Below are 27,439 nucleotides of genomic sequence, written 5' to 3' on the forward strand. Positions count from 1 at the left end.
ATAATAAAATTCTTAAACTCAACCCAAAAGAGAACCATAAAAAAAAAGGCATATCAAAAATATTTCTCTTTCTCTTAGTAAAACTCCCTCTCTCCTTGGAATAAAAATCAATTTACTTTCATCCTTTACCATGAAGACTTCATTTACTGAAACCAATCTTAGAATGCTGAATCATATTCAGCTTGTAGTCAAACATGACAATTCATGCTTTTTCCATGGGTCTGTGTCCAACTCTGCCTTCCCAAAGGTAACCAGCAAAGCCACACGACTTAGCAGTGGGAAGTATCTTGTTTATGTTTAAATTGTAACTGTTGTGCAAGATGGCATATGACACTTAAAATATGTTGATTGTAGTTCAAAATACAGTGATTTCTCTGCAGATTTGTTTTGCTGAGTTTAGCTATGGTACTAAACTGCAGTGGGAGAAAAAGGGATACAGTATCACAGCTCTCTGCAGTAGAGAACATCTGGTTCTGGGTGAAGTGAATATGCACACACGATTCTTTCTCCAACCCCCGCCCCCTCCCACTCCAATGAATACAGCTATAAAATCTGGCCAGAATTCATAAAGCAGCTATTTGAGGATCTGAAAAGTAAATGATAGGAGCAGACTAAAACCTGAACTTAAAATACTATCAAATGGTGGTAAGCTCTTCCTTCTTTTTCCCTGCAATAAACCCTGGTGTGGACTCCCAGGCAGCAGAAAGCTTGACATGAACACCAAATTGAGGTAGAGCAAGCCCCAGGAGAGCCCTTGAGTTCTGGCTTAAGGAAAAGGGACTCTGAATGCACAGAGAAACTCAGGGACATTTACCCTTCACCATTTTCCTACACACCAGCATTCACACTGGGCAGTGGCATTGACAAAAGCCTTCAGGTGCTTAAAATTGTAATGGAAGAGAGCTGTCCTCTCTGATAAAAGGAGCATGATCCCAAGAGCATGGGATAAACCAATTGCTTGTATTCCCTCTCTTTCTGCCATATCATTGCTTGGTCCTGCACGTTAACACAGTTGCAGGAGGTATGCAATAGAGCAAGGTAGCTAAAACTTTAGCTTTCTGGCTGAAAGACCAAAATGAGGAGCTCCAGAGAAGAGGAAAGTACCAGGATGACAAAGGAGAAGGAGGGCTCAGGAAAACAGCTCCATAAAGATGTTCATGAACTCTCAGGTTCATCTCTAGGCTGCCAATGGGTGAATCTGGCCGTCAGCATCTATACCAAAGACTTTAGGAATTAAACTACAGAACAGATCCTATAACCAAGGTCCCATAGTGGCAACTTGGTGGTACATACACCCCAGACAGATATAAACAGCACTGCAACGGCTTCGAAAACAGAATTAACATTGTAGCCACAACTCTCAGAAGGTAAGTCAGACCTTGTAGCCTGAACTCAACTGGGTCAATTGATTACTTAAATAATTAAGCTTCTTCTTTAAAGAATTAGGCGGGGGGGGGGGGGGGGGGGGGGGGGGGAGAAGAGAGCAAAATGGACCCAAAGTAAACAGAAAAAGAAAATAATATAGGGACATAAATCAATGAAAATGCAAATAGAAAAACAAGGGTGAAAAATCAACAAAAACAAAAGCTGATTTTTTAAAATGTTTTATCTTTGAGAGAAAGAGCACGCGCACGAGTCGGGGAGGGACAGAAAGAGGGACGTAGGGTCGGAAGCTAGCTCTGCACTGACAGCAGTAAGCCTGGTATGGGGCTCAAACTCACAAGATATGAGATCATGACCTGCACCAAAGTCGGATGCTCAACCGACTGAGCCACCCAGGTGCCCCAAAAGCTGTAATCATCAGGACAGCATGGTATTGGCACAAAAACAGACACATAGACCAATGGAATAGAATAGGGACTCCAGAAGTGGACCCACAAAATTACGGCCAACTAATCTTTCACAAAGTAGGAAAGAGTATCCAATGGAAAAAAGACGGTCTGTTTAACTAATGGTGCTGGGAGAACCGGACAGCAACATGCAGAAGAATGAAACTAGACCACTTTCTTACACCATTCACAAAAATAAACTCAAAATGGATAAAGGACCTGAATGTGAGACAGGAAATCATCAAAACCCTAGAGGAGAAAGCAAGGAAAAACCTCTCTGACCTCAGCCGCAGCAATTTCTTACTGGACACACCTCCAAAGGTGAGGGAATTAAAAGCAAAATGAACTATTGGGACCTCATGAAGATAAAAAGCTTCTGCACTGCCAAGGAAACAATCAACAAAACTAAAAGGCAACCAGTGGAATGGGAAAAGATATATGCAAATGACATATTGGACAAAGGGCTAGTATCCAAATCTATAAAGAACTCACCAAAAACAATCCAGTGAAGAAACAGGCAGAAGACATGAATAGACACTTCTAAAGAAGATATCCTGATGGCCAACAGGCACATGAAAAGATGCTCAACGTCACTCCTCATCAGGGAAATACAAATCAAAACCACACTCAGATATCACCTCACGCCAGTCTAAGTGGCTAAAATGAACAAATCAGGAGGCTATAGATGCTGGAGAGGATGTGGAGAAATGGGAACCCTCTTGCACTGTTGGTGGGAATGCAAACTGGTGCAGCCATGCTGGAAAAGAGTGTGGAGGTTCCTCAAAAAATTAAAAATAGATCTACCTATGACCCAGCAATAGCACCGCTAGGAATTTACTGAAGGGATACAGGAGTGCTGATGCATAGGGGCACTTGTACCCCAATGGTATAGCAGCACTTTCAACAATAGCCAGATTATGGAAAGAGCCTAAATGTCCATCAACTGATGAATGGATAAAGAAACTGCCATTTATATACAAAATGGAATACTACTTGGCAATGAGAAAGAATAAAATATGGCCTTTTGTAGCAACATGGATGGAACTGGAGAGTGTTATGCTAAGTGAAATAAGTCATACAGACAAAAACAGATACCATATGTTTTCACTCTTAGGTGGATCCTGAGAAACTTAACAGAAGACCATGGGGGAGGGGAAGGGAAAAAAAAGTTAGAGAGGGAGGGAGCCAAACTATAAGAGACTCTTAAAAACTGAGAATAAACTGAGGGTTGTTGGGGAGGTGGGAGGGAGGGGAAAGTGGGTGATGGGCATTGAGGAGGGCACCTATTGGGATGAGCACTGGGTGTTGTATGGAAACCAATTTGACAATAAATTTCATATTTTTTAAAAAATGGATCCTTTACTAAGAATGTCAAGGGGAAAAAATACAAATTACTAATTCCACGAATAAAAGGGAACTATCAATGCAGATCCCAAAGAAATTAAAAGCATAAATACTACCAATAATTCTATATTTCTTAACACCTGGAATGAAATGGGTAACTCCTGAAAAACTTCAATAAACTAAAAAACAATGAACAAAACAAACAAAAAAATCCACTAAAATTCAACTACAATGAAATAGATAACCCAAGTACTCTTATAAGTCCTAGAGTAATTGAACTTACCATTAAAAAGGGTAAAAAGAAATCATGAGGACTAGATGGTTTCTTGGAAAATTCTAACATACATGTAGAGGATAAATAATTCCATTTCTCTCTAATCTTTCCCAGATGTCCTAATAAATATACTTTAACAAATAAATCTACAACAAAGAATCATACTTTATGGTGAAAAAAAGGAATGATTTCCCTTCATATAAGAAGCAAAGCAAGGATATCGACTCTATCTATTCATATTCAGTATCATACTAGCAATAATAGCTAGTGCTATTTATTTATTATTATATTTTTATTTATTTATTATATTATTATATTTATTGTAAATAAATAAATAAATGGCATATGGATTGGGACAAAACCACTCCTATTCACAGATGACAAGAATGACTATGCAGAAAAACCCAAGGGTGCAATCTAATTCCTTGTAATAAAAAGTGATTTTAGTAAGGCCACAGGATACAAGGACAATACATGAAAATCCAATGTAGTTTTACATACTAGCAATCGTAATTGAAAACTAACACATATCTAACACAGGCATATATGCAACAAAATATATACAAGATCTGTATGTTGAAAACTATAAAACAATGATGCACAAAATAAATAAATGGAGAGACATACAGTATTCATGGATTGGAAGTCTCATCCTGGTAAAGATGTCTATATCCCCAAATTGATCTATAGATTCAACACAATAGGTAAGTTTATTCTAAAATTTATATGGAAAGGTAAAGAAACTTGAATAGCCAAGACAACTTTTAAAATAAAAAATAAAGTGAAAAAATAGCACAACTTGATTTTAAGATTTAACATAAAGATACAATAATCAAAAGAACATGGCATTGACAAAGGCACAAATATATACATCAATGGAACAGAACAGAGAGTACAGAAATTGATATCTATCCATCCATATATATCCATACCCCCCCATATATACATCCAATTGATTTTTGATAAAGATGTAAAGGAAATTCAATGAAAAAAAAAATAGTCTTTTCAACAGATGATGCTAGACCCACTGAATGTTTATATGTAAAAACAAAATAAAACACTAACCTAAACCTCACATCTTATACAAAAATTAACTCAAATCATAGAACTGAATGCAAAACATAAAACTACAAAACTTCTAGAAGAAAGCAAAGGAGAAAATGTTTATGACCTAGGATTGAACCAAGAGTTCTTGAACATAATATCAAAAATACAGACATATGAAGAAATCTTTGAGAATTTGGACTCTGTAAAGAGAATGAAAAGACAAGACATGTGCCAAGAGAAAACATTTGCAAAGTACATCTGTAACAAAGGACTTGGATCCAGAATATGTGGCAAAATCTCAAAAGTCAAAGGAAAAAAAACAACTGGGCCCAATTTAAAAACAGGCAAAGGACTTGAGCAGATGTGTCATCAAAGAGTATAAGATAGATGGCAAATAATGAAAAGACACTCGTGACTAAATGATTAAAATTTTAAAGTGCTGGCCATACCAAATGCTGGCAGGGATGGAGACAAACTGGAACTCTCTCTCTTATACACTGCTGGTAGAAATGCAAGATCTGTACTCTAGAAAATAATTTGCCAGTTTCTTATGAAGTTAAACATACACTTACCATATGACCCAGGAATTCCCTTCCTAGGTGTTTAACCTAGAGAAATGAAAATTTATATTTACACAAAACTTGTTCATCAATGATTAGAGCAGCTTTATTCACAATTGCCTAAAACTGAAAATGACCCAGATGTCCTTCAACAAGTAGATGGGTAAATAAATGGAAACATCCATACAACAGAATACTGCTCGGCAATACAAAGGAACACAAGATTAATATATGCAAAAATGTTGATAAATCTCAAAGATGTTATGTCGAAATAAGCCAATTGCAAAGGGTTACATACTGTACGATCCCATTTATGTGGTAATCTCAAAAATACAAAACTATAGTGATTAGTGGTTGCCAGAGGTTGAGATGGGAGATGCGAGGATTAGACAGATTTCTTGGGTGGTAGAATGGTTCTGTATCCTGATTAGGGTGTTGGCTCTATGAATCTGTATCTGTCTTAAAACTCCCAACTGTATGCCAAAAAAGTCTATTTCAGTGTACATTGATTTTAAATACTAAAAAATAAAAACAAATGTAATCAATACTCAGGTATTCACATGGAAATACAACCAGAATCTGTACTTGAATACTTGTCACGTGGCATTGTAATTGTACTGTAAGCAACAAACTAGGTCTATCCCTGGCATGTCCATTTCTCTAGGACAGAAACCCTAGCTTTATAATCTCTGTATCTCCAGTATAAAGAGAACTCCTGGTATTGAAAGAAAGCACTCAATATTTTTTGAAAGATGAAAAGTTGACTAAATTAGGCATAAATGGTTTACATTATTTCATTTTGGTGGAGAAGAACAAGTATAAAATGGAATTTAATAAGAAGTCACTAAAGGATTAAAGCTTTAGAAAGACATTTTACAATTACACACCTTTGTGTTATTTTTGGCATTAACTGAACAGAAGCTAGTAGTTGGAACATTTAGCATGAATATTCATGATTTCAGTGTGCATATGTGCCCTTCAGTGAGGACTTTACTATGAAGTCAATTACAAAGAATTTTTTCAATTGAGGTATTGCCCTAATAATTCATTAAGCTACATGCACAATATGTGCAGTGAAGTATTCTATTTGCTTTGGTTTTTAAAAATTTTTTAATGTTCGTTTTTGAAAGAGAGAGATAGAGCACAAGCAGAGGAGGGGCAGAGAGAGAGGGAGACACAGAATTGGAAGCAGGCTCCAGGCTCAGAGCTGTCAGTATAGAGCCCAACACGGGCCCGAACCCACAGACCATGAGATCATGACCTGAGCCGAAGTCAGACGCCCAACTGAGTCACCCAGGCGCCCCAGTATGTCGTAATTCTTAATAGTCCATGCATTACACTGTCACCACCATAACTTTCTTCCAACCAAAGAAAAGAAAAGAAAAGAAAAGAGAAAAGAAAAGAAAAAGAAAAAGAAAAAGAAAAAGGAAAAGAAAAAGAAAAAGAAAAACAAAGTTATTAGAAAGCTAGAGAGAAAGAAAGATCATGCAAGTTGCTTAAGGAAACCAACATTTCCTACAGGAACAGTAGAAAGAGAGGCTTCTCCCCAGAAGGGATCATCTACAGAAGAGTTTTTCTCTGCAATAAATGGCTGACCAAGAGTCAAAAAAAAAAAAAAAAAAAAAAAGACAAGCTGAGAGTTCAAGATACTGGGCCCTGAGTTTCATGAGGACTAAAGTAACATTAATGTGATTATTAAACACTGCTGAAAATACATAAGAATGGGTCAAAACTGTTAACCACTGCCATAATATATAAAGACACAATACTTATTGTTGTTCTTGGTTTTTTCTCCCAAGCTCCTTGACAGTGTTTTTTTACATGTCCTTTAAAATGTTCTATTTTAATAAATTTTTATTACAGAAATATTTCAGGGACACATAAATCTAACATCTATAATACATAATATTTGATATATCATATATAGATATAAAATATTTTAGAGCCATGTTCAAGTTTTAAAGTGGCCACACATAGGCACTCTGCCTGATACACCCAACCAAAACAGGACAGTTTACCTTACTGTAGTAGTGTATGTACCTACAATAAGAAAAAAAGAGCCCCATTTAAATTATATAACTAAAACTTAAAACACGACCCAAACTTAAACTGTAATAGAAATGTGACTAATTCTACACGCACCTCTATTGTCGACATTCTTGATTCTTTGAACACTATCAACAGAGCCACTGAAAATAACCACCGAACCCCATTCCTTAGACTCCAGTTTACTGAAGAAGCCTTTTGTAGAATGTAGGCTATACCCCAGAATAAGCTCCAAATTGAAAATTAGAAGTTATTTTCCTCTTTCTCTGACCACTCAATTTTATCTTCCACGAAGGCAATGTTCTACTGTGCCCACCATTAGATTCCAAGCACAAAACAGTGGACAGAGAGCAAGTATAAAGTAATGCTTTTGAAAAAAATGTATTGTAATAAGTGAATAAATAAATGTGTATCTATAAGACTAGGACTGAAGGTAAAATTACATGATTGAACTTTAGGAATCACTTTGGCATATCCCTAGACGTTAGATATTGTACAGTTCAACGTAGACATAAATTCTTTCTTTCATTCATTCTGCCAACTGACAACTCTGTTTGGTTTCAGAATACTTTGCGTTAAGATCTGTGATCAGGGCTGGGGACACGAAAATTCAAAAAGGATATGGTCAATGATCTCAAGTAGCCTAAGCCTAGTGTGCGACACATGCACACACATACAGAGCCAACATAATTAATACCAGCCTGTTATACCTTGAGAGCGGTAATGAGTATATCAACAGTGAGGTCCAATGAGAAGGTAACTAATGCAACAAGAAGCCACAGAGAATTCTTTGAAGAACCAATGATTCGACTAGGGCTTAAGAAATACATAGGATCCTCATAGAGGAAAGGAGGCAAATTATAAATCGTCGGAGGTTTGATCTTTGAAGCCAGACCATCTGAGTTTGCAACCCAGTCTACCCCTTGTTAGCTGTGTGACCTTAAGCAAGTTAGTTAACCTCTTTGTGCATCAGCTTCCTCACTACAATACCACAGGTGGCAGAGAGCTGTGGGGGGTAGGGGGGAGAGGGGAGGGGGGTAATTAGTTAAGTAGTTAACGTAAAGTGCCTGTAACAGTACCTGAACCTTAACAGAAGCTACGTATGTGTATGATAAATGAAAAGAAAGGGCAACAACATAAAAAAGAAGTCCCGAAGTGCTAAAAACAATTTTTGTCCCCAGAAAAAAATAAAAGCATAGAATACGTTAAGTATGAATTACTAACTATGGATAAAGTGTGTTTCGCTAACTCAGTGACAGTTTGGGACCACTGATCTTTTACTTCAACCATGGATCCTCAACCCAAATAAGGCCCAGATGCCTGCATGCACTCAAAACTCCACACAAAATTTTAGGGGTCCATTCACAAATTAAGGTCGGCAGGCACACCTTCGACATCATCTTCAACATCATCCCTGAGCTATAGATAACAGAATGATCTGTTGCTCTCACAGACTTTCCATCAAAAATCATGCTTACGATGGAACTTTCTACAACCTCATGCAATTTTGGCCCTAACTTATCTCATCAAAAATTTAAACCTGAACCCTTAGAGGACTGAGACAAATAGAACACAAAGAACTAGACAGCTCCGTCTCAAATCACAAAGGGGTAATGAGGACAATTAGGGTTGGCGGGTCCTTGTCTGAGTAGCAGACCTGTGAGGGAAAAGGAGGCAGGTCGTCTAACCCTGAGGAGGTGATGAGGGTGCTCGACAAGGTGTAGAAACAGACCGGCTTTGTACTCACGTGGTGAAGGAGCCAGGGGGAGCAGATACTCTCCGCAGGTCGGCAGCTGGCACCTGATGGATACTAGAGGCAGCAGGGAATGAGCAGCGAAGACAGTCAGCACAACAGCGTGGACAGACAGGGAACAAGCCAGGAGAGAGAAAGAGAGACACACAAAATTTAAACAAAAATTAAATGAGCGCGTCACCAAACAGTGAGTGAAAAGAAAAGGAAAGTCCAGCCAGCCACGGACATAATCCAAAAAGCCGGTGATAGCAATGAAGCCAACAGGACACAGGGCAAGGGCTGGCTCTACGGCAAGCCACAGACTGGAGCGCAGGGCAGGGCGCGGGCAGATGCATCCGAAGCGTGGACACTGGGCAGGGCTGCGGGCAGGAGGCATCGTGGTCCTCTCTCGCTCTAGGTCATTCGAGACATCCAACGAGAGGATGCGCGCATGTGCACAAGTACACACACACACACATACACACACACACTCACTAGAGAGGGGGGTAGGCTGGCATAGTAAACTCATCTTTGAGGAGAGTCAAGGTAAATTTAATCCTTTACCATAGTCCTCATGATTCCAAAGTCTGTAGGAAACCTGTGTCAAAGTACAACCATCTTGCAAAGAGTGGCTTGACAAAAACTTTAACGACCCTGAAGGTAATACCAAGAAAGCCTAAATTCATCACGGTGATGCCAAAATTTCACTCTACTCTTGGTAGAAGAGTGAAACCACAGACGTCCCCCTTTTCTCTCTTCTTTTATAAAAGAGAGAACCTTTGGTTGCTGTTGGAAAAGATGAAATGTAAATTTGAAGAAACTAAATAAAAAATGTGTTGTCACCTTTACATAGCCATTCTCTCTACTCTCTTAGACGATTTGAAGAGCTTCAAAGGAACTGCAGCAGACATAGCTCCCTGATCCCTGTTTTCTGCTGGGTACGCAAATTCTCGTATGAAGTCCTATGAATCAACTCCTTGTTTTCCTCAAAGGACCATCGGTTACAACCAACAATACTTTTGAGCAGCCAGGATGATGGAATCCAATCAACTGCACTGCCCAATTCAAAGTTCACCAACTAGAAATCTTGCCCCTGAATAACATGATTGCTTTTCACAGTGTAGTCTTAATTACCATTGAGCTCAGGATTATAGCCAACTTAACATCTCCTTACACACCTGAGAAATTTGAAATTTCTAATCTCTTTCACAGGTGCCTTTCAAACAGTATAATCAAATTTATCTGGCCACCATGTTACTAGTACGTGAATATGAACCTAGATAAATCTCCTCTATTACTTTTTTTGGGAAAGATATGTATTGCAGTTTTCACTTTATAAAATGAGATATGTTTCTGTACTAGTGGGGTGGGGGGTTGACTGAACACAATGGAGCTAGCCCTTCAGTTTCTATGTAGTAATAGCAACTTGGATTATTTTTTGGGGGGGAATAATTTTCTTTTTTTGCCTAAGTGAAGATCTAATGGCATCATGAGGGCCTACTTTAACCATTTCTCATGGGAATCTGCCCCTCATCCGTGCAAACCAGATCTTAAAATTCGTATGTATCATCCATTTATTAACATCAAATGTTATCAAGACATTATCTCTATTAGTTTTAGATTCATGGGTTTTAGATTTATGTTATTTTAGAAACAATCCTGGACAAATGTTAACAGATACAGTATTAACAGAACTGATCCATGTGCCAGCCATTATTTAACACATAAACATGTCTCAGACATACTGGTAGGCCCTGAGGACCCAAAGAGGAAAACTCTAAGCAGGGTAAAGAGATAAGTCAACCAAGGACTACACTGTTATTGGTAAATGGTGTGATAAATGTAACATAGGAGTATCTAATGGCTAGAAGTAGATAGAAAAGAATTCTTAGGGAAAGTTATACTTCAGTGGAGTCTTGAACTTGAGCAAGAGTCAACAGACAAAAAGGCAGAAAGGAAGGTACTGCAAGAAAGGCATCAGAACTGCAAAAGTATGATGATGCACGAGGCAGGCCACTGCTCCAGAAGAGCAATGATCTCTGGAGCACAGGAAGAGAACGATGAAGACAATGATCACAAGGGCATGCAAAGTTAAGGAATATAAGCTTAACATTTCTAGAAAGATCCTTCCAATCAGTCTTTTGGAAAAAAGTATTGTGTGAAGGGCAGGGACACTGGAGACAAGGAATTATGAGCATAGTTTAGTGATGCTGTGAAGAGGTAGCTTCTACAGCCTTTGAACAAAAGCCATATTACACTAGCAGAGGAGGTAGGTGGTTAAAGACATGGGAAATAAATAGAAGGTAGACCTCTAAGGCCACATGGGGTGTGTAACAGTGCAGGTGATTGTGACGACTCCAGGGGCTCATTGGCTGATGAGCAGAGAAAGAAAATTACAAGCGCATTTTTAGCCTGCAGTCTGAGGTTGCTAGCGGATATCCAGCTAAAGATGTCGGCTAAGATATCTGGGTGCGAGTCTTAGCTTCTAAAGGAATGCCTGGATAGAAGACATGGATGTGAGATCTATTCACGTATAAGTCATAGATGACATCTGGGGTATAGATGTGATCTCCCAGAGAAAGGCAAACCGGTGAGGAACACCATTGCTCAAGTGGAAAAGGGAGCCAGTTGTTTAGGGAACCACAATGCCTCCTTCTCCAATATTTAGTTAATTCCCTAGCCCATCACACACGGAGGTTTCTAAACAAATTCTCTACATATTTTTAACCAGTTTTCTTTCTTCTGAAAACCAGTTTTCTTTCTTCTGAAAGAAGACGGGCAAATGGAACAGAAGAAACAGATAATCCTAGTAAACAATGAGAAAAGGAGAAAGAAAGAAAGAAGGAAAGAAAGAAAGAAAGAAACAAAGAAAGAAACAAAGAAAGAAAGAAAGAAAGAAAGAAAGAAAGAAAGAAAGGGAGGGGGGGGAGAGAGAGAAGAAGGGAGGGACGGAGGGAGTGGGGGAGGAAATAAATATCTCTCTGCCTTGGCTGCAGAAGTGAACTTGGCACAACCATGGCTGAAACACAAAAAACCTGGAGGACTCAGAAGGTTGGAGAAAACTTGTAGAAAGGTCTTATTGTCCAGACAACCCTCACACTGGAAACTCTACTTTGGAAATCCAGCAGGAAAGGTTAGATTTGAAAACAAGGTTTCTAGTAAAACAGGCACAAGAAATCTAATTGCAGAGGGTAAGCAAGAGCAGTAAGGGAGAGCACTCGAGGCCTTAGTGAACAAGTGTGACATGATAACTAGGTGTTTTCCTTTGAAAATGTACTATCTGGATCGATTTTCTAAAAAATATAGTGTTCTGATAGTTATTCATCCTAAGTAGTAACAAATACCTTTGTTAAGTTTTACAAGTATCCTTTTTGGAACTGAAAAGCAGGCGATTGCCATTTCACATAGATACTTCCAGAGGCCTGAGGCTGCTTACATGGACACACCACTGCCCCCTGGTGGGAAGTCATTATTTTTGAGTTGAGGTTGTTTCTTGAACACCCTCACAGCTAAATCGATGCCGTCACATCATGTGCCATATAAACTCTAAGTACAAAAAGAAAACAACTATTCATATTTGTTTTTGTATGTGAAGAAAGCGCAAATGAATTCTTAACAATACAGTGGCTGAGCAAATACAAATTCTTTCTCAGCTCAAGGGCAAGAACTATTTGAAACTAGCACCTGGAGACAATTTCACATCTGGTAAGGTTATTAAATACAGCACGGCCAGGCATGAGAATGGGAGGCCTTTGCCTGTAGATATTAAGCACTTTTAGTTTTATTATAGTTCTTAACTATATACAAGTGACCCAAAACGACCTGAGCTGCCATACTATCTCCGAAATGGCTTTTCATTTAGTTTTCCAAAGCTTTCTCCCAGACCAATGGTTCATGGATGGACTCTAACGTTTCCAGAGAGAGTACGGTCAACCACATATCATTGCTGACACCATACCTTTTTAACATACATACTTGCCAGTTGTATATTCAACCTAATTGAAGGTAAAGGCAGGGAGAAAACAAAGCCATCAGGAATGAGCGAGGGGTTTCACCAGCTGCAAAATGTAAATGAAATAAGGAATCCAACTGAACAAGTTGTCTGGATAATGATCTGAGCAAAGTGCTGAGTGACTCTGATGTTCAGAGTGACTCTGGGAAGGGAGGAAGCAGAGGAGAGAGGAGCTCTCATTCCAGCCTCAGACTTCAAAGCAGATGCCAAAAATGCAAACACTTTAAGAGACCTGTCTAACGCTATTTCTCAACATATGCCATCTGAGGAAGAGAGGTGAAGTCAGGTTCTGGCAGTGAGCTACGGCACCTGGGTTATTGGCTTATTCTAGGCATTTCTGAAGACTATCATCGTGATTCCATAAATACGTGGCAAAGCATACCCTTGCTTCACAGGCACTGCAAGAAGCCAGCCATTCAATACAAATAGGTAACCATGCATCACAGGCCACAAACAGGAGTCGCACCTTGGAGGGTCCCTCACTATGACAGAGTGATGACCCAAGGCTGAGTCTGAAAACAGCCTTACCTTGAGTTAGATTAGGCATATGGGCATTAAATATAGAAGATACTCATAAAGGGGCCCCAAGTCCCCATCCTTCTCCATCCCAGACAGACATCTCCATCAAAAACTTAAAGGGTGCTATAAAATGAATACACTCAAAATATCTAGTTATTACCACCTTATCTCAAATCAGCTCATCAACACACCTAAGGAAAGAAAGGGTCCAAGAGGGATACATTTTATTTAGGTGTTGAATAGTGAATTAGGTTATATTTAGACAATAGGATGCCACTCAGAACAGCGAAATTGAGTTGAAGCACCAGAGGACTCAGGACCCCAAAATGGGGCATCAGGAAAGTGATAAGTCACTAACAGGCAGAAGGGAATACAACGTGGAGAGAGGTGAGCTCCAAAAATCCAGCTCTGCCAACCTCCCCACTATTGGGGAACCCAACACTCTCTAAGTGACCTGGGTAAAGAGAAGGCCAACACCATGCCTTCTTAAAACAAAATGGAACATGTTTAGGTTGATGCATTTTATGACCCTAGAATCACTCTTTAATGATTTTCTGCTGTTCCCAATAAATATACAGCAAAGTGATCAATGAAGAAGAGTGATCTATCTAGTATTCAATACAGCAATTGGTTCTACAAGAAGAGTGTGGTCACTGTGTAATAAACATGAAGAAAAATATGTGAGAGAGACGAGGGAACTGCTGTTTCTTGGACTTTGTTCCTTTCTCAACACAGTAAGACCCCTAGACCATGCACACGCCTGGCGTTCTACGATCTTTGTGTTCACAAAGGTAGGCAAGGGGCAAACTCACTCATTGAGTAAAGGCATGGATGTTCTCCTCTTGCTCTTCTGCACCATGTTGGCTTGATTCCTCAAGGAGATCCGAATCATAGCTGGGGCCAACCTACAGGGCTCCCCATCCACTTGCATGGGGATGGGTTTGTAAGTGAGCAGCACGACCTCCCGACACTGGTGTAGCCTTTCCCCATGGCCCCCAACTTGCAGGGCAGCCTGTAAATTCAAGAGTCAAAAGGAAGCTAGAAGTCAGTTCTTAAGAGTCAGGAAAGCTAGAAACCCCAAGTCCTCTATATATAACCAAAAGGCCTTTGATAAACATGTTGAAAATTGCTAGCCAGGAGCAGAATGGGAAACCTTGGATAAATCACCTTAACAAAAATAAACTAAAATTTCTAAACTTTTGATGAGCTTGACCACAAATTTTCATCGATAGCCAAATTTCGGTATTAATTTAATCATGTTACTTTAACACAAAAGTTGTTCTTTGTGTTATCTAGTCAGTCCCACTGAATAACCAATATAAGGAGAAAAAAGAAAATAAAACAGATAAAGCACAGTTTAAGACAGCTTTTATACTATGTTTAAATATGTGTATATTATAATATATATTATTTAAATATAAATACATAATAGTTACATAACATATATGTATGCATAACAGGTATACACAAACGTGCTATAAGATGTAACTATGTATTATATATTAAATATATTCATACTTAAATATGCAGCCCACCCTTGGTTAATTTGCAAACGTGGGCAGGCTTTTTTTTTTACCTAAAACCTCCTTAAGCGAACTCCAGTCTGTATAAGATCTATAGAATGCAAAATAATATTAACTACTTGATTAAAAGCATTGTGAAAAGTATAACAGCTTTGAGGATCAAAATCAAACACAGAGTTCAGTTCACCATTGTGGCCACAGAATGGAAAGTCAATCCAACACTAAAAGCCTATTGTTGAGAAGAACAAATCAATAGAGCTTTCCCTCATTAGTTAAAATGTATGTGCGTATTATATATTTTATGTCATTATATTATATTATTTTTATGCTATATATTTTTATGTTATATATATTAGTGTGCGTATGTGTGTGTGTGTGTGTGTGTGTGTGTGTGTACACACACACACACACACACACACACACACACACATATCTCCTTTACCCTTTTAGGGATGAATGAAAATAATACATGTTTGGTTGTAAAAGAATCCACAAAGTATACAATCTGAATACACATTGTGTATCTCCATCCAGATCAAGCTTTAGATAATTTACAAGTTCATATGTGCTCTTTCTCAGTCTTTTTATACCCTTCCCACCAACTAGTTAGTAACCAATACCCTGACTTCTATTACCATAGATTCAATTTGTTTGAAATTGAACTTCATACGAACCATATGAGATGACTCTTCTGTCTCTGGCATCTTTTTCTCATCATTATTTTTGAGTAATATATAGCAGAATGTATTTATTTACTCTTTTGCTGATAAACATTTGGTTGTTTCCAGTTTGTAGCTATTGTTGACGTAAACTTTCCTGTATGAATCTCTTGGTAGATACATACTCTCTTGGCTACATACATGAGAAGAATTGCTATGCCACTAAGTTTAGATGTATAGTTAACTTTGGCAGATACTGCTAAATAATTTTTCACTAAGGTTATATTATGCCTTTTGAGTTACCAATTTGTTTATAATAAATAGAAAAAAGGATTTTAATACTAACTTGCTCAAAATCTAAAAGATTAAAACATACAATCAACTTATTTCCATGTGTCTCTTTTCTGTGAATGAGGGATAAACTTTGAACTGAGACTTGTGATGTCAACATCCCCTTATTTGGTTGCCAGATATTCATATTTATCTGATGCTTTGAATTTCTTTTTTTCCATTTGCATTAATTTGAACAATAGAAACCTGATTGTCTATAAATGCAAAGAGAAAAGAAGCACAAAGGGACAAAAAGTAAAAACTGAGAAGAACTTTTCATTGATCACCTGTAATGTTAAAAGCATCCCATTGTGTACTTTGCATACAATTTTCTCAAACTGGTTGAGAAAACTAGAAAAGCAGAGCAGAATGCAGTGAGAATTTAGTATAATTCGTCTTGGCCTATCACCCAGTCCTTTGTTATTCCGCTGAAAGTTTTTCTTGGCTGTACTCAAATGCTCCACTTAAGTCAATGGATCAGAGTCACTATCTCATCTCCAGAACGTTTCCAATATATTCCCCTTGACTTCAAGTACTTGCAGCTGAGAATGTATCTCTTCATCCACTGTTCTGGAAACATCATTTTCTTCTTCTCTCTACCCTCCCCCCTCCCCCACCTTGACTAGACCTAATGACAAACAAAAATGCAGGACCTTCCAGGTGAGAACTTAGTCCTCTGAGTTTCACAGAATTGAAACTGTTTCAATTCTGTTTTAAATACTTCCCAACCCCTTGGTATGTAGAAGGCATACACAGTACTGTAGAGCACTTTTAAGTCATCTTCTCAGCCTCAAAAAAAGAACACAGCAATACCACAAACATGTAAATAGCTGTCAACGGCAGTCCCGCTGATATTTCAGAATCAATCCAAGATCACTGCACAGGCACAAGGGGAATTACAGTAAAGAGCTTTTTGGGATAAAAACAGTTCTATTCCTGTTAGCACAGCCACATTATTTTTGGAACAAGTTAGAATAAAGGTAATATTTTAAATACTTATTAGAAATAGTTATATTTCAGGGTGCCTGGGCGGCTCAGTCGGTTAAGCGTCTGTCTGACTCTTAGTTTCGGCTCAGGTCACGATCTCACGATTTTGGGGGTTCGAGCTCCACATCAGGCTCTGTGCTGGCAGTGTGGAGCCTGCTTGGGATTCTCTCTCTCCCTCTCTCTCTGCCCCTCCCCCACTCATGCTGTCTCTGTCTCTCTCAAAATAAATAAATAAACTTAAAAATTAAAGAAAATGAAACAGTGGGTTTTTTTTTCATCACTCAGAATGGTCTAGGCTTAACCACAAATACCCCCATAATTTGCTGGAGATAATTATTTATTAGTAATAATATGGTGGCTTATTAATGACAGACATTCAATTATTTGTTCAATCCAGCATATATTACTCCTGTGAAAACTTCCAATACTGCCTTTCTGATAGAATAGGACTTGACAGGAAAACAAAGAAAGCCCCTGAACTAAGTGCATCCACTTACCTCCATTTATCGCCCTGTGACCCGGACCATGACTTTCCTTCATGCCACAGGTGTATGGCTTGAGACTTTTGGTCTCTCCACACTATCCCCATAATACTTGCCTCCATCTTCCCCCAAAAGCCTCACCTTCTTTCTTACTACTCAAGCCCTTATTCTACTTGCTGTCCGATGAAAATCATGGACAATTCTGGGTTGACAGGGGCAGAGAAGAAAACATAAAATACTTAGGAACAACTTTAGTAAAGCATATGCAAGAACCTGAAAACGTCACTGAAACTAGGAAACTGTAAAACTTTGCTAAGAGAAATTAAACAACAGCTAAATAAATGGAGAAAGATAGGTCTGTAGACTGGAACACTCCATACTGTTGTTAATATGTCAATTCTCCCTAATTTATAGATTCAAAGCAGTCCCAATTAAAATCACAACAGATGTTGGCGAGGATGCGGAGAAAGAGGATCTCTTTTGCATTGTTGGTGGGAATGCAAGCTGGTGCAGCCACTCTGGAAGACAGTATGGAGGTTCCTCAAAAAACTAAAAATAGAACTACCCTACAACCCAGCAATTGCACTACTAGGCATTTATCCACGGGATACAGGCGTGCTGTTTCTAAGGGACACATGCACCCCATGTTTATAGCAGCACTATCAACAATAGCCAAAGCACGGAAAGAGCCCAAACATCCATCGATGGATGGATGGATAAAGATGTGGTGTATATATACAATGGAGTATTATTCGGCAATCAAAAAAAAAAAAAAAATGAAATCTTGCCATTTGCAACTACGTGGATGGAACTGGAGGGTATTATGCTAAGTGAAATTAGTCCATCAGAGAAAGACAAAAATCCTATGACTTCACTCACATGAGGACTTTAAGAGACAAAACAGATGAACATAAGGGAAGGGAAACAAAAATAATACAAAAACAGGGAGGGGGACAAAACAGAAGAGACTCATAAATATGGAGAACAAACTGAGGGTTACTGGAAGGGTTGTGGGAGGGGGGGTGGGGTAAATGGGTAAGAGGCACTAAGGACTCTACTCCTGAAATCATTGTTGCATTAGATGCTAACTAATTTAAATGTAAATTTTTAAAAATTAAAATTAAAATAAATAAATAAATACGTATCCAAAAATTAAAAAAAAATAAAATCCTATCAGGTTTTTTTTTTTTTGCAAACACAGTCAAACTAATTCTAAAATTTATTTACAAATACAAAAGACAGAATAACCAAAACATTCTTAGAAGTGCAAAGTGAAATGCTTCATATTACGAGTATGAAGGCTTACTCTAAACCCATAATAATCAAAACAGTGTGGTACTACCATAAGTGTAAAGAAATAAGTCAATGGGACAGGATAGAGTACAGGAATAGAACCACATACAACCGAGGGGTGAAGGCAACCAAGGTAATTCTATACACAAGTCTAATCAACAAAGAACGCTGGAAAAAAAAAGGATTTCTAAAAACTAAATCTTGAATCACTTACACAATCCACATAAATTAATTTGAGTTGAAATACATACTTATACATAAAAGGTAAAACTATAAATCTTCAAAAAGAAAACATAGGAGAATATCTTATCTTGGAATAAGCAAGGTTTCTTAAAAAGGGCACAAAAAGCCCTAATGTGATATATGCCTGCCTTATAAAACTAGAATTCAGAAGAACTTCTTCATCAAAACAAACTTAAGGAAATAAAAATAGATGGAAAATCTTTTGCACTAAATATATCTGTCAAGCAACCTGTATTCAGAATATATAAATAACACCTGCAATTCAACAAGAAAAGACAAAGAGCCTACTAAAATATGCAAAAAAACCACACTTCGAAAAACCATGCAAGGTAACAATAAAGTTGAACAACGTGTCCTTACTCTCATTTTTTTGCTGTTTAGGAGGACTTAATGGACTATACAAAACATACATGATTTCTTTGTTTCTCTCTAGGGATGTAATTTTATTCTCATTTCTTCTTCTGTTTCCTCAAGTGCAATATTCTAATAGCTTTTCGTTTCTGTTAACACATTTCCAGCACCTGTGGGATATTCCTTCTTACCAGGTACTCTCCCACATTGCTATTGGGCAAGTAAACAATACAACATTTCTAGAAAGCAGTTTTATAACCATTATTAGAGGTTTTAAAATATTTATGTCATTGACTCAATTTCTTTTGCGGGGATATGTCATAAGACAATATTCTAAAATATGAACACAGGTCTATGAGTAATTATGTTAATTACAGGATTATTTATACCACCAAACATCCAGAAACTTAAACATTTCATAAAGGGGTCTTTCCATAAAGGAATAATTATTATATAAATTGAGGTATTTATGTATGAAAGAGTAGTCAGCCATTTGTATTATGGGTTTTACTTATAATAACATGATTTCCTATATATTTAAAAACAGAAATAAGGCAATTGGAAGAAAATGCATCAAAATGTAAATAGTTACAGATCATGTAATTATGACTAATATTTTTACTTTCAGTTCTTATGTATATTATCAAAATAAGCAAACATTTGACATTTTTTCATAAAAAGTAAAAATTATACTATCTAGTATGTGTAAAACTTCAGCCCTGGAAATTTCTCCATGTAATTTTTCTCATTGAGTAACTTTTTGTATTTCTAATTCATAAATATAAAAGACATCACATATTCCAATTTCAATTAACAAAAAGAAAGCTGGCTATACTTTATTTAAAGCTGAGAAGACTGAAATCTTTGGATTTCACACTGCATAGCAAATTAGGCTACCAGCTCCTCAATCTGAATAATGAATGCTTTGAACTATCTTAAAGAGTTTTAGATTACTTAGAAACAGACTCAAGATGAAAAGACCTTCAAAACCACAAAGGCAAAAAAAAATTGTGGTGGAAATAAATACAACTTACAATGCCTGGTTATGGTCTGTGGAGAACCCAAAAGGTAATCAGGTTACCAAGCACCCAATGAAGAATCATCATAATTCGTAAGAATGCATTTCAACCAGGAGAGTGAATTGAAGACTTAAGCCATGAAATTTGCAATTGGAAGATAAAGAGTCTAAAAGAAACGACATCTATTCCCATCTAGTAATTCTATTTGAATCTCTCATCTATTCAAGTGCCACTCTGAATATTTTAAAATACACAAAAAAATACACACATATACCCAAATAACCACACTCTTCTGTTTATACGATCATCTTACACACATGTAATTTTCAAATAATTTATGTTCTTAGAAACATAATCAGTATAATAGTTTCAAGAAATGTGAAACTAGAGTCCTGCAAATTAGATTCTCTCTTCTTGAACAATGGTGTACTGTTATATGAGCAGTCAGGTGAGATGTGTTTGAAAATAGACACATATGCCCCTATTCTTTAGAGAGCATAGGGTGTTCAAAACTGTACAGTATAAACTACATTTAACTCTGCTTTTTTTCAAGTAGAACTTTTTTTTAATCTTGGGAGCAATCTAAAGTCACCAGAATCTGAGCTCCAATCACACATTTGATGCTAGCCTAGTATCCATTTTTACATGACTCGTATCGTATAAAGAGAAAGAATGGACATAATTTTAGTATTCCATTTGCTCTTCACCAACTCTCATCAACTATTATTTTTCTCCTTTTCCTACCAATGATGGTATGGAAGAGAAAGAAATCTGATAGACTCCTCTCTAACAACCTGGAGGGATCCTCTGAGCTCTAAACATGTATTTCAAATTGCCTCTATCTCCTTAAATGTCTTACAGGGGTTTCAAACTTAACTTATATAAAACACAAGTGAGCACTTGGTAATATACAGAACTGTTAAATCACTATACTGTAAACCTGAAACTAATTTAACACTGTACGTTAAGTAGAATGGAATTCAAATATAATTTCAAAATATAGTAAAAAAACCACAATTCATTTTTTGGTAATATTATCTTTCTTCTATTTTCCCTACATCTCTAATGTAGTCACTGTTTACCTAATGGCCTATGCTACCCAGCCGGGATTCACGCATACTCCTTTTTCACCCTTCACAGTAAGTCAACGTGTCTGAATAACTCTTGAAGTTGCCAATCCCCCTCCGCCCCCATCTTCATTACCACTTTCTTTACAGCAGGCTTCTAGGCTTCTTCATTTCTTCACCTGGACTTAGGTACCAACATCCTGCTTTGTCTATCTGCCTCCAGCAGTAGAGATTCTGGTCACCTTCCACACAGACATCCAGGTATTCTTTCTAAACTGCAAATCTGATTCTGTCTCATTCCATCTCTCTCAACCTCCCCCATTTAACAGGTCCAAAAACAAAACAAAACCCTTCTGTCCTATCTTTCTCCACATCAATGTCTTTCTTCACCATATGTGTCATCACTGAGCCACCAGGGAGCTCTAGAATACCAAGATGAGCTCTTAGGCTCATCTTGCATGGAACGGACGCTTACAATCTCATCCACAGATGCTCTTGCCTCCTCTGTGCAATTTTTGCTGATTTCCCCATTTTATGAACACTGTTCTGCTTTCAATTCTTCTTCTTCTCTTTACACGTGCCTTTCTCCTAGAATTTATTATGCCAGATGGCAATTGCTTCTGTTTTTCATGTTCCCCCCACAACACTGAACTGTGGGTACCCTGAGGACAGGGTTTGTCTCTTGGCCCATTTCATAATCATTTCACATAGCAGAGTGAATTCAATAAGCATTTGTGGGTTCATTAAATTTTCAATAAATACTTATGACTGACATTAAATGCATGAAAGCAGGGAGATATTTTTAATAACAAATATCACTAGAATTTAGAAAATTCCTATTAATTAGAGGCGTCAGTATTGCCTGTATTTCTCATATGCTGCATGGCCATTCAGGATCCAGCATCACAAGTTACCTAGTGTTACTTCCACTGTACCTGATTTGCCAAGTATTTGTAAGCTCACCCAGATTCCAGGGGATGGTGCATAGACCCAAACTCGTAATGGGGTAAGTGTCCAAAAACTCAGAATGCATTTAAAACCAGCCACCATCAGAAGATGCTAGTAAATTACTTATTTCGAAAGTGTATAAATAAAGAAAAAGAATCAGTTATCCTGCTTTTCCTACACAAACTATATAACTAAATAACCAAGTATTAGGTGAAATTACTCTTTATAGAAATATTCCAGTTAATGAATGAAGAAGGGTAGAATTAGAATATCGCTACTCTGCCAACCTCCAATGATTGCTAGATCCAGACAATGACCCTCAAGGACTATTAACCAAAATAGAGGGAAAAGCAGATATTACCTATCATCTTTTGGAAGAAGAAAACACTACCCACAAAGTAGATTTGTTGGGCGGAGGGGGGGATGAAAGTGGTACGTCTACATCCAACTATCAACTTAAAGGAAACAGCAAGACAGAAGAACATGTTAATTGAGACCTAAGAGATGTTATCAGCACAATTCAGACTCAAGGAAACTTCACAAGACAAAAGACTATTTTTTTCAATAAATAAATGAAGAAGATGAAGAGATGGACAGAAACCCATAGATACTTAAGAGTCCTATCAATCAATCACAACAACTAAATTTAACTTGGGTCCTGGCTCAAACTAACAGAGCATAAGAAAACAAGGGATATTTGCAAGGCAACTGGAGATTTAAGCACTCAGTAAACGGTGATAGTCAGATGCTACTGTCTTATTTTTTTCAGATGTAAGGGTGTAGTCGTGCTCATAAAACAAAGTCTTATCTTTTAAAAGCACCTTCAGAAGTGTTTGCAAATAACTGATACAACATCTGAGATATGCCTCACGTTAGTACAAAGCAGGTGGGGACAGATAGAAGACTGCCTATCAGTTGAACATTACAGAAGCTGGGTGATGGATTCAATATATTATTTTGAGGACTAGGATCCCTCATACCCGCAAGTGTATATGAATTTAGCTTTCTACAGAATTCCAAATCCCACTCTTCTTCTCCCGGCAAAATTCACCCACTCTGCCACATTTGCTCTTGCCAACCCCGGATATCAGGCTGTCTGCCGTGTGGCAGACACACACTGGAATGACGGATATCCGCCACTTGCCACTCCTGGCTGTCACCCCACCCTTTCCTGCCCTTCTTGCCTTGTGAGCCTGACCCATTTATACTGTATCAGTGGCTGCCTTGTCCTCTAGCTTCTGGTTAGACTTCTCCAGAGGAAGGCACCAGCAGAAGATCTAGAGGGCCAAGAAGAGTAAGGTCACTGTATCTAGGGCTCCAGCTCTCTGCCTGCCAGGTTGGCACTGGCTGACTGCTTCTGCCTAGCAAACACTATCAGGTGGTCCTTCCCAAATAGTTGTCCTTCGGGTACAGCTGACTGCTTCCTTACCTTTGCACCTTCAGGTCAGGAATCCACACCATCCAATGCTCCTTCTCACAAATCAAGTTCACTATTTGTAGAGTCCCTCCATAAACTCTCCTCTAATTACCCAGTCTCAGCCGGCTATCTCTCTCCTGTCCAGGCACGATACAATTGTAAACAAAAATAACCGAAATAAAACTGTAAGAATGATCTGGCATAGATATGGACTGCGAAGTTATAGAAGATGGACAGTTCAAGAACATTTTAGAGAGAAACGGCATATGCAACGGCCCGGCGGTACAAAAGCAACAAGAGGTGTTCAAAGCTAAGCTTGACTGGAGAGGCTAATTGAGCTACAAAGCAAAGAGGGCAGTGGGAAAGGCTGGAGAATTAGAGAGAAACTCCATCTTGCAGGCCTACACTTAGATTTTGATTCTGAGAGTGATGGGGAAATATCCAATATTCTTCCTGCCCTCCTAAGCCTATGTGAAGAATCGTCTTCTCTTACACATTCCCCGACAGCCTTCTGCCACCACATAGTCATGACTAGGAAGCTCTGGCACATTGGTAAACATTCAATAAATGTTCACTGAATCCACAAATAAATGAATGAGTGAAACACACATGGCCAGGTTTAAGGTTTTTCTGGTCACCTCCAAGAATTCTACCTTGCATACATGCTCCTTGAATTGATTCCCATGTTTACTCTTGCCTGAATCTCTTTGCCTGTAATTAGCATAAAGACCTTTGGAGAGAAAGAGCTGTGTATGAGCTAAAACCCTGAAAATTAGATCCATCCAGACCAATCTTCCACACTTAACAATCATTTCATCCCAGAGATGGCAGATTTAATGAGCAATATCACCATCTCAGGTGATGGGCATTCTTGCCACAACCACTAGAGGCTATTCTGTTAGATCTCAGCAACCCGAAGTGATTGAGGAAAAGTCAGTAGGAATCCACAAGATGAGATACAAAGAGAGCCGTTTTGGCTTGTTTAGAACAAGAGATACAACCTTCTCACCGGCAGGCATCAGGCATAACACAAACCAAGTGCTAACCATGGGCCGCAAGAAGCTTTAAATTTTTTAATTCACTTTATAAACTGATAGTGCAGCCTGATTTACACCACGTAAGGTGATACGTGTAATTTTTAACTGGTTTCCTCCTCATTCAATAATAGGGTAAAATACACAGCGAAAACCTGCTGGAAACTGCCCTTACACCACAATTCACAATTTGATGTGTGTAAACAAAATTAAAATGCAAAGGTAATGTCAATACTGTAGCAAATGAATATTCATTAATGTCACAATAATGATGTCTTTCTTTATTCAGGTATTTTGTGATGATAAAAATGAATGCAAATAACTGCCTTCCTTTCTACCTTAACACTCTAGTCCTTAGTGAAACAAAAAGGTATCCAATGGCAAGGTTTCTGCATGAATGCTGGAATATGTCGGTGGCATAATGCTTTTTAATTTCCATAAGCTGTGTATTTCATTCTGGTAGAAAATTCACCAGGATAATTAGCAAATAATATTTATTATTGAAGTCCTTACAATTGTGCACAATTTCCTTAGTGACATAAAGAATTGTTCTTTTGTTCTTGTTTTCCCCAAGCAATTCTGTATTGCATAAAGTTTATAAATTGGTAAAGCAGGAGAGAAAACTGAAGACTGAAAACCAAAAATCTATGAATGAATAAACTCTGTGACTGAAATGTATTTCATTTCAATAACATCGTATTGCTCACCAAAGAGGCCATAGTGAATCCAATTACTTCAATATAACCATCATCATGACGCTGAGGTTCAAAATCATGGTGATCTCCTGGGTTCCCCCAGGGCATTGTGCCAGCACAATATCTGCAAGAGGACATTAAAAAAAGAATTACATTTATTCCATTCCCCTCATGACTGATATTAGGTATTACCTCACAGTGAGATCCAATGTGTATCTCACCTAAGAATAGTTTTCTGTTCTTGGTGCATACCTTCCAGTAGAAAAGAAAATGGATTTATCATTTCCAAATATCAATCTGTGAAAATGGACCACAGGTGTGGTGTCCTGTGTGTCCAACTTTCTCCTCACCCATTATTTATTAACATTTCTCACTCAGTGATCCATTATGTCTCTTCTATGATATGCCATGAGTTCCAGAATTGGGTCTTGGAGGGAGACACTGCATGCCAGTAGAAAAGGGAAGGGAAACCATGGTGGGTAAGCATTGGTTATTATATGTAGAACTAAGATAATAAATAACCACTGGGAAGGTAAGCAGAGAAAGGTAACTGAAGAAGAGTGAGAAAGATATGCGGAAAAAGTAAAAGATTAAGAAAAAGAAGGTGAAATAAAGGGAATTAGAAAAGTAGAGGAAGAGGAATGGAGAGAAAGCAAGAAGAAAAAAAAGAAAAAATTAAAGAAAGCTAATAAACAATGTTTCCTGAGAATCTTGGTCTTTTACTTAATTTTTTAATTTATTTTAGAGAAAAAGAGCATGAGCTGGGGGGAGGATCAGAGGGAGAGAGAGAGACTTTCAAGCAGGCTATGTGTTCAGCATGGACCTCAACATAGGGCTTGATCCCACAACCCTTGGATAATGACCTGAGCTGAAATCAACAGTCGGAAGCTCAACCAACTGAGCCACTCAGGTACCCCATCTAGGTCTTTTACTTAAATAACAAAGATGAAAATCCTTCTGGAAAAGGATTGTAGGTAACTATACTGAGCATTGCCAAAAATAATCAAGAGATTATAGTATATTTTCCTAGCTATGGATTTACATACAACTCTCATTTCAGTTAAATTCAGTCTAAATACAACTTATCTGCAGATTTTGTGTCTTGAGTTGTGTGGTTTGTGAATAACAAAGGGCCATAGATCCATCCCTTCCAAAATCTTGGCTTGGGAACCTAGACTCTAATTTTGTACCTCTGAGATAATGTGCTTATTTTGAGTCTAGTTAATCTTAAATATCCCTTTCTCCTGAGATATATAATAGCACCAAAGAGAGTTGACATCCTGGCTAGAAAATGCTACTCTAATTGATCCTATTTTTTTCAAGGCAATCATCTAGCAACAATTTTGAATGTGTTCCATACTAAAATCAGGCTGGATGGTTTCCTAACAGCTTTTGGGAAACTGAGAACAGGGATTTATTCAAGCCTATTATTCTTGGGAGAGAGAGGGAATCAGTAATTGAGAATTACATTAAAATGTTCCAGTAAATAGGGGTGCCTGGGTTTCTTAATGACGGATGTGTATCCCATGCATGCCACATCACATTAAAAACAAACAAACAAACAAAATAAAAACCACCCACCACAGAGAACACTAAACAAACCAACTAGAACAAAATTATCAGACCTAGAAACCCCTAATAAGCCACTAAGATGACTTACTTTCATTGTTTGTACCTGGAAATTTTCTATAATGAAAACCAATAACCTCAAGTCAAACAGAGCTCACATAAAACCAAAGAAAAAGTATGAACAGAGCTTACCTGGGTATATTTAAAAATACTATACACTGGAACTTCAGTTCCTGAATCTTTGGAGTGAGATCTGTTCCATCACACTGCAACAATCAAAGCAGAAAAGGGGGTTTGAAGTGGTCACAATTCTAAAAACTTTATCAAAAGATAACTAGGTTGATACAATGGGATATATCATGTGGTGTTCCCCTTGCCCCCACTGCTGCTTAAGTGAATGTTCAGTACCATGACTGAAAATGTACTCTGATTTTAACTTTAGCAGACCCAGGGTTCAGA

At 37.9% G+C, this 27,439-nt stretch overlaps 1 protein-coding gene across 8 annotated transcripts in view; it reads right to left on the reverse strand.

Moving 5' to 3' along the window:
- Nucleotides 1-27,439, reverse strand: part of DGKI (diacylglycerol kinase iota) — a 447,606-nt gene that overhangs the window by 149,973 nt on the left and 270,194 nt on the right. For 6 of the 8 annotated variants that reach the window (XM_078438897.1, XM_078438893.1, XM_078438891.1 and 3 more), the window contains 4 exons: nt 27,173-27,246; nt 25,424-25,535; nt 14,176-14,375; nt 8,848-8,910 (listed from right to left, as the gene is read on the reverse strand). In XM_078438897.1, the coding sequence (XP_078295023.1) occupies nt 8,848-8,910; nt 14,176-14,375; nt 25,424-25,535; nt 27,173-27,246 (449 nt within the window). The remainder of the gene's footprint in view (nt 1-8,847; nt 8,911-14,175; nt 14,376-25,423; nt 25,536-27,172; nt 27,247-27,439) is intronic. The other 2 variants (XM_078438899.1, XM_078438888.1) reach the window with 1 other exon arrangement.

This window comes from Panthera onca, chromosome A2, assembly GCF_046562875.1.
Source record: "Panthera onca isolate mPanOnc1 chromosome A2, mPanOnc1 haplotype 2, whole genome shotgun sequence".
Lineage (NCBI taxonomy): Eukaryota > Metazoa > Chordata > Mammalia > Carnivora > Felidae > Panthera > Panthera onca.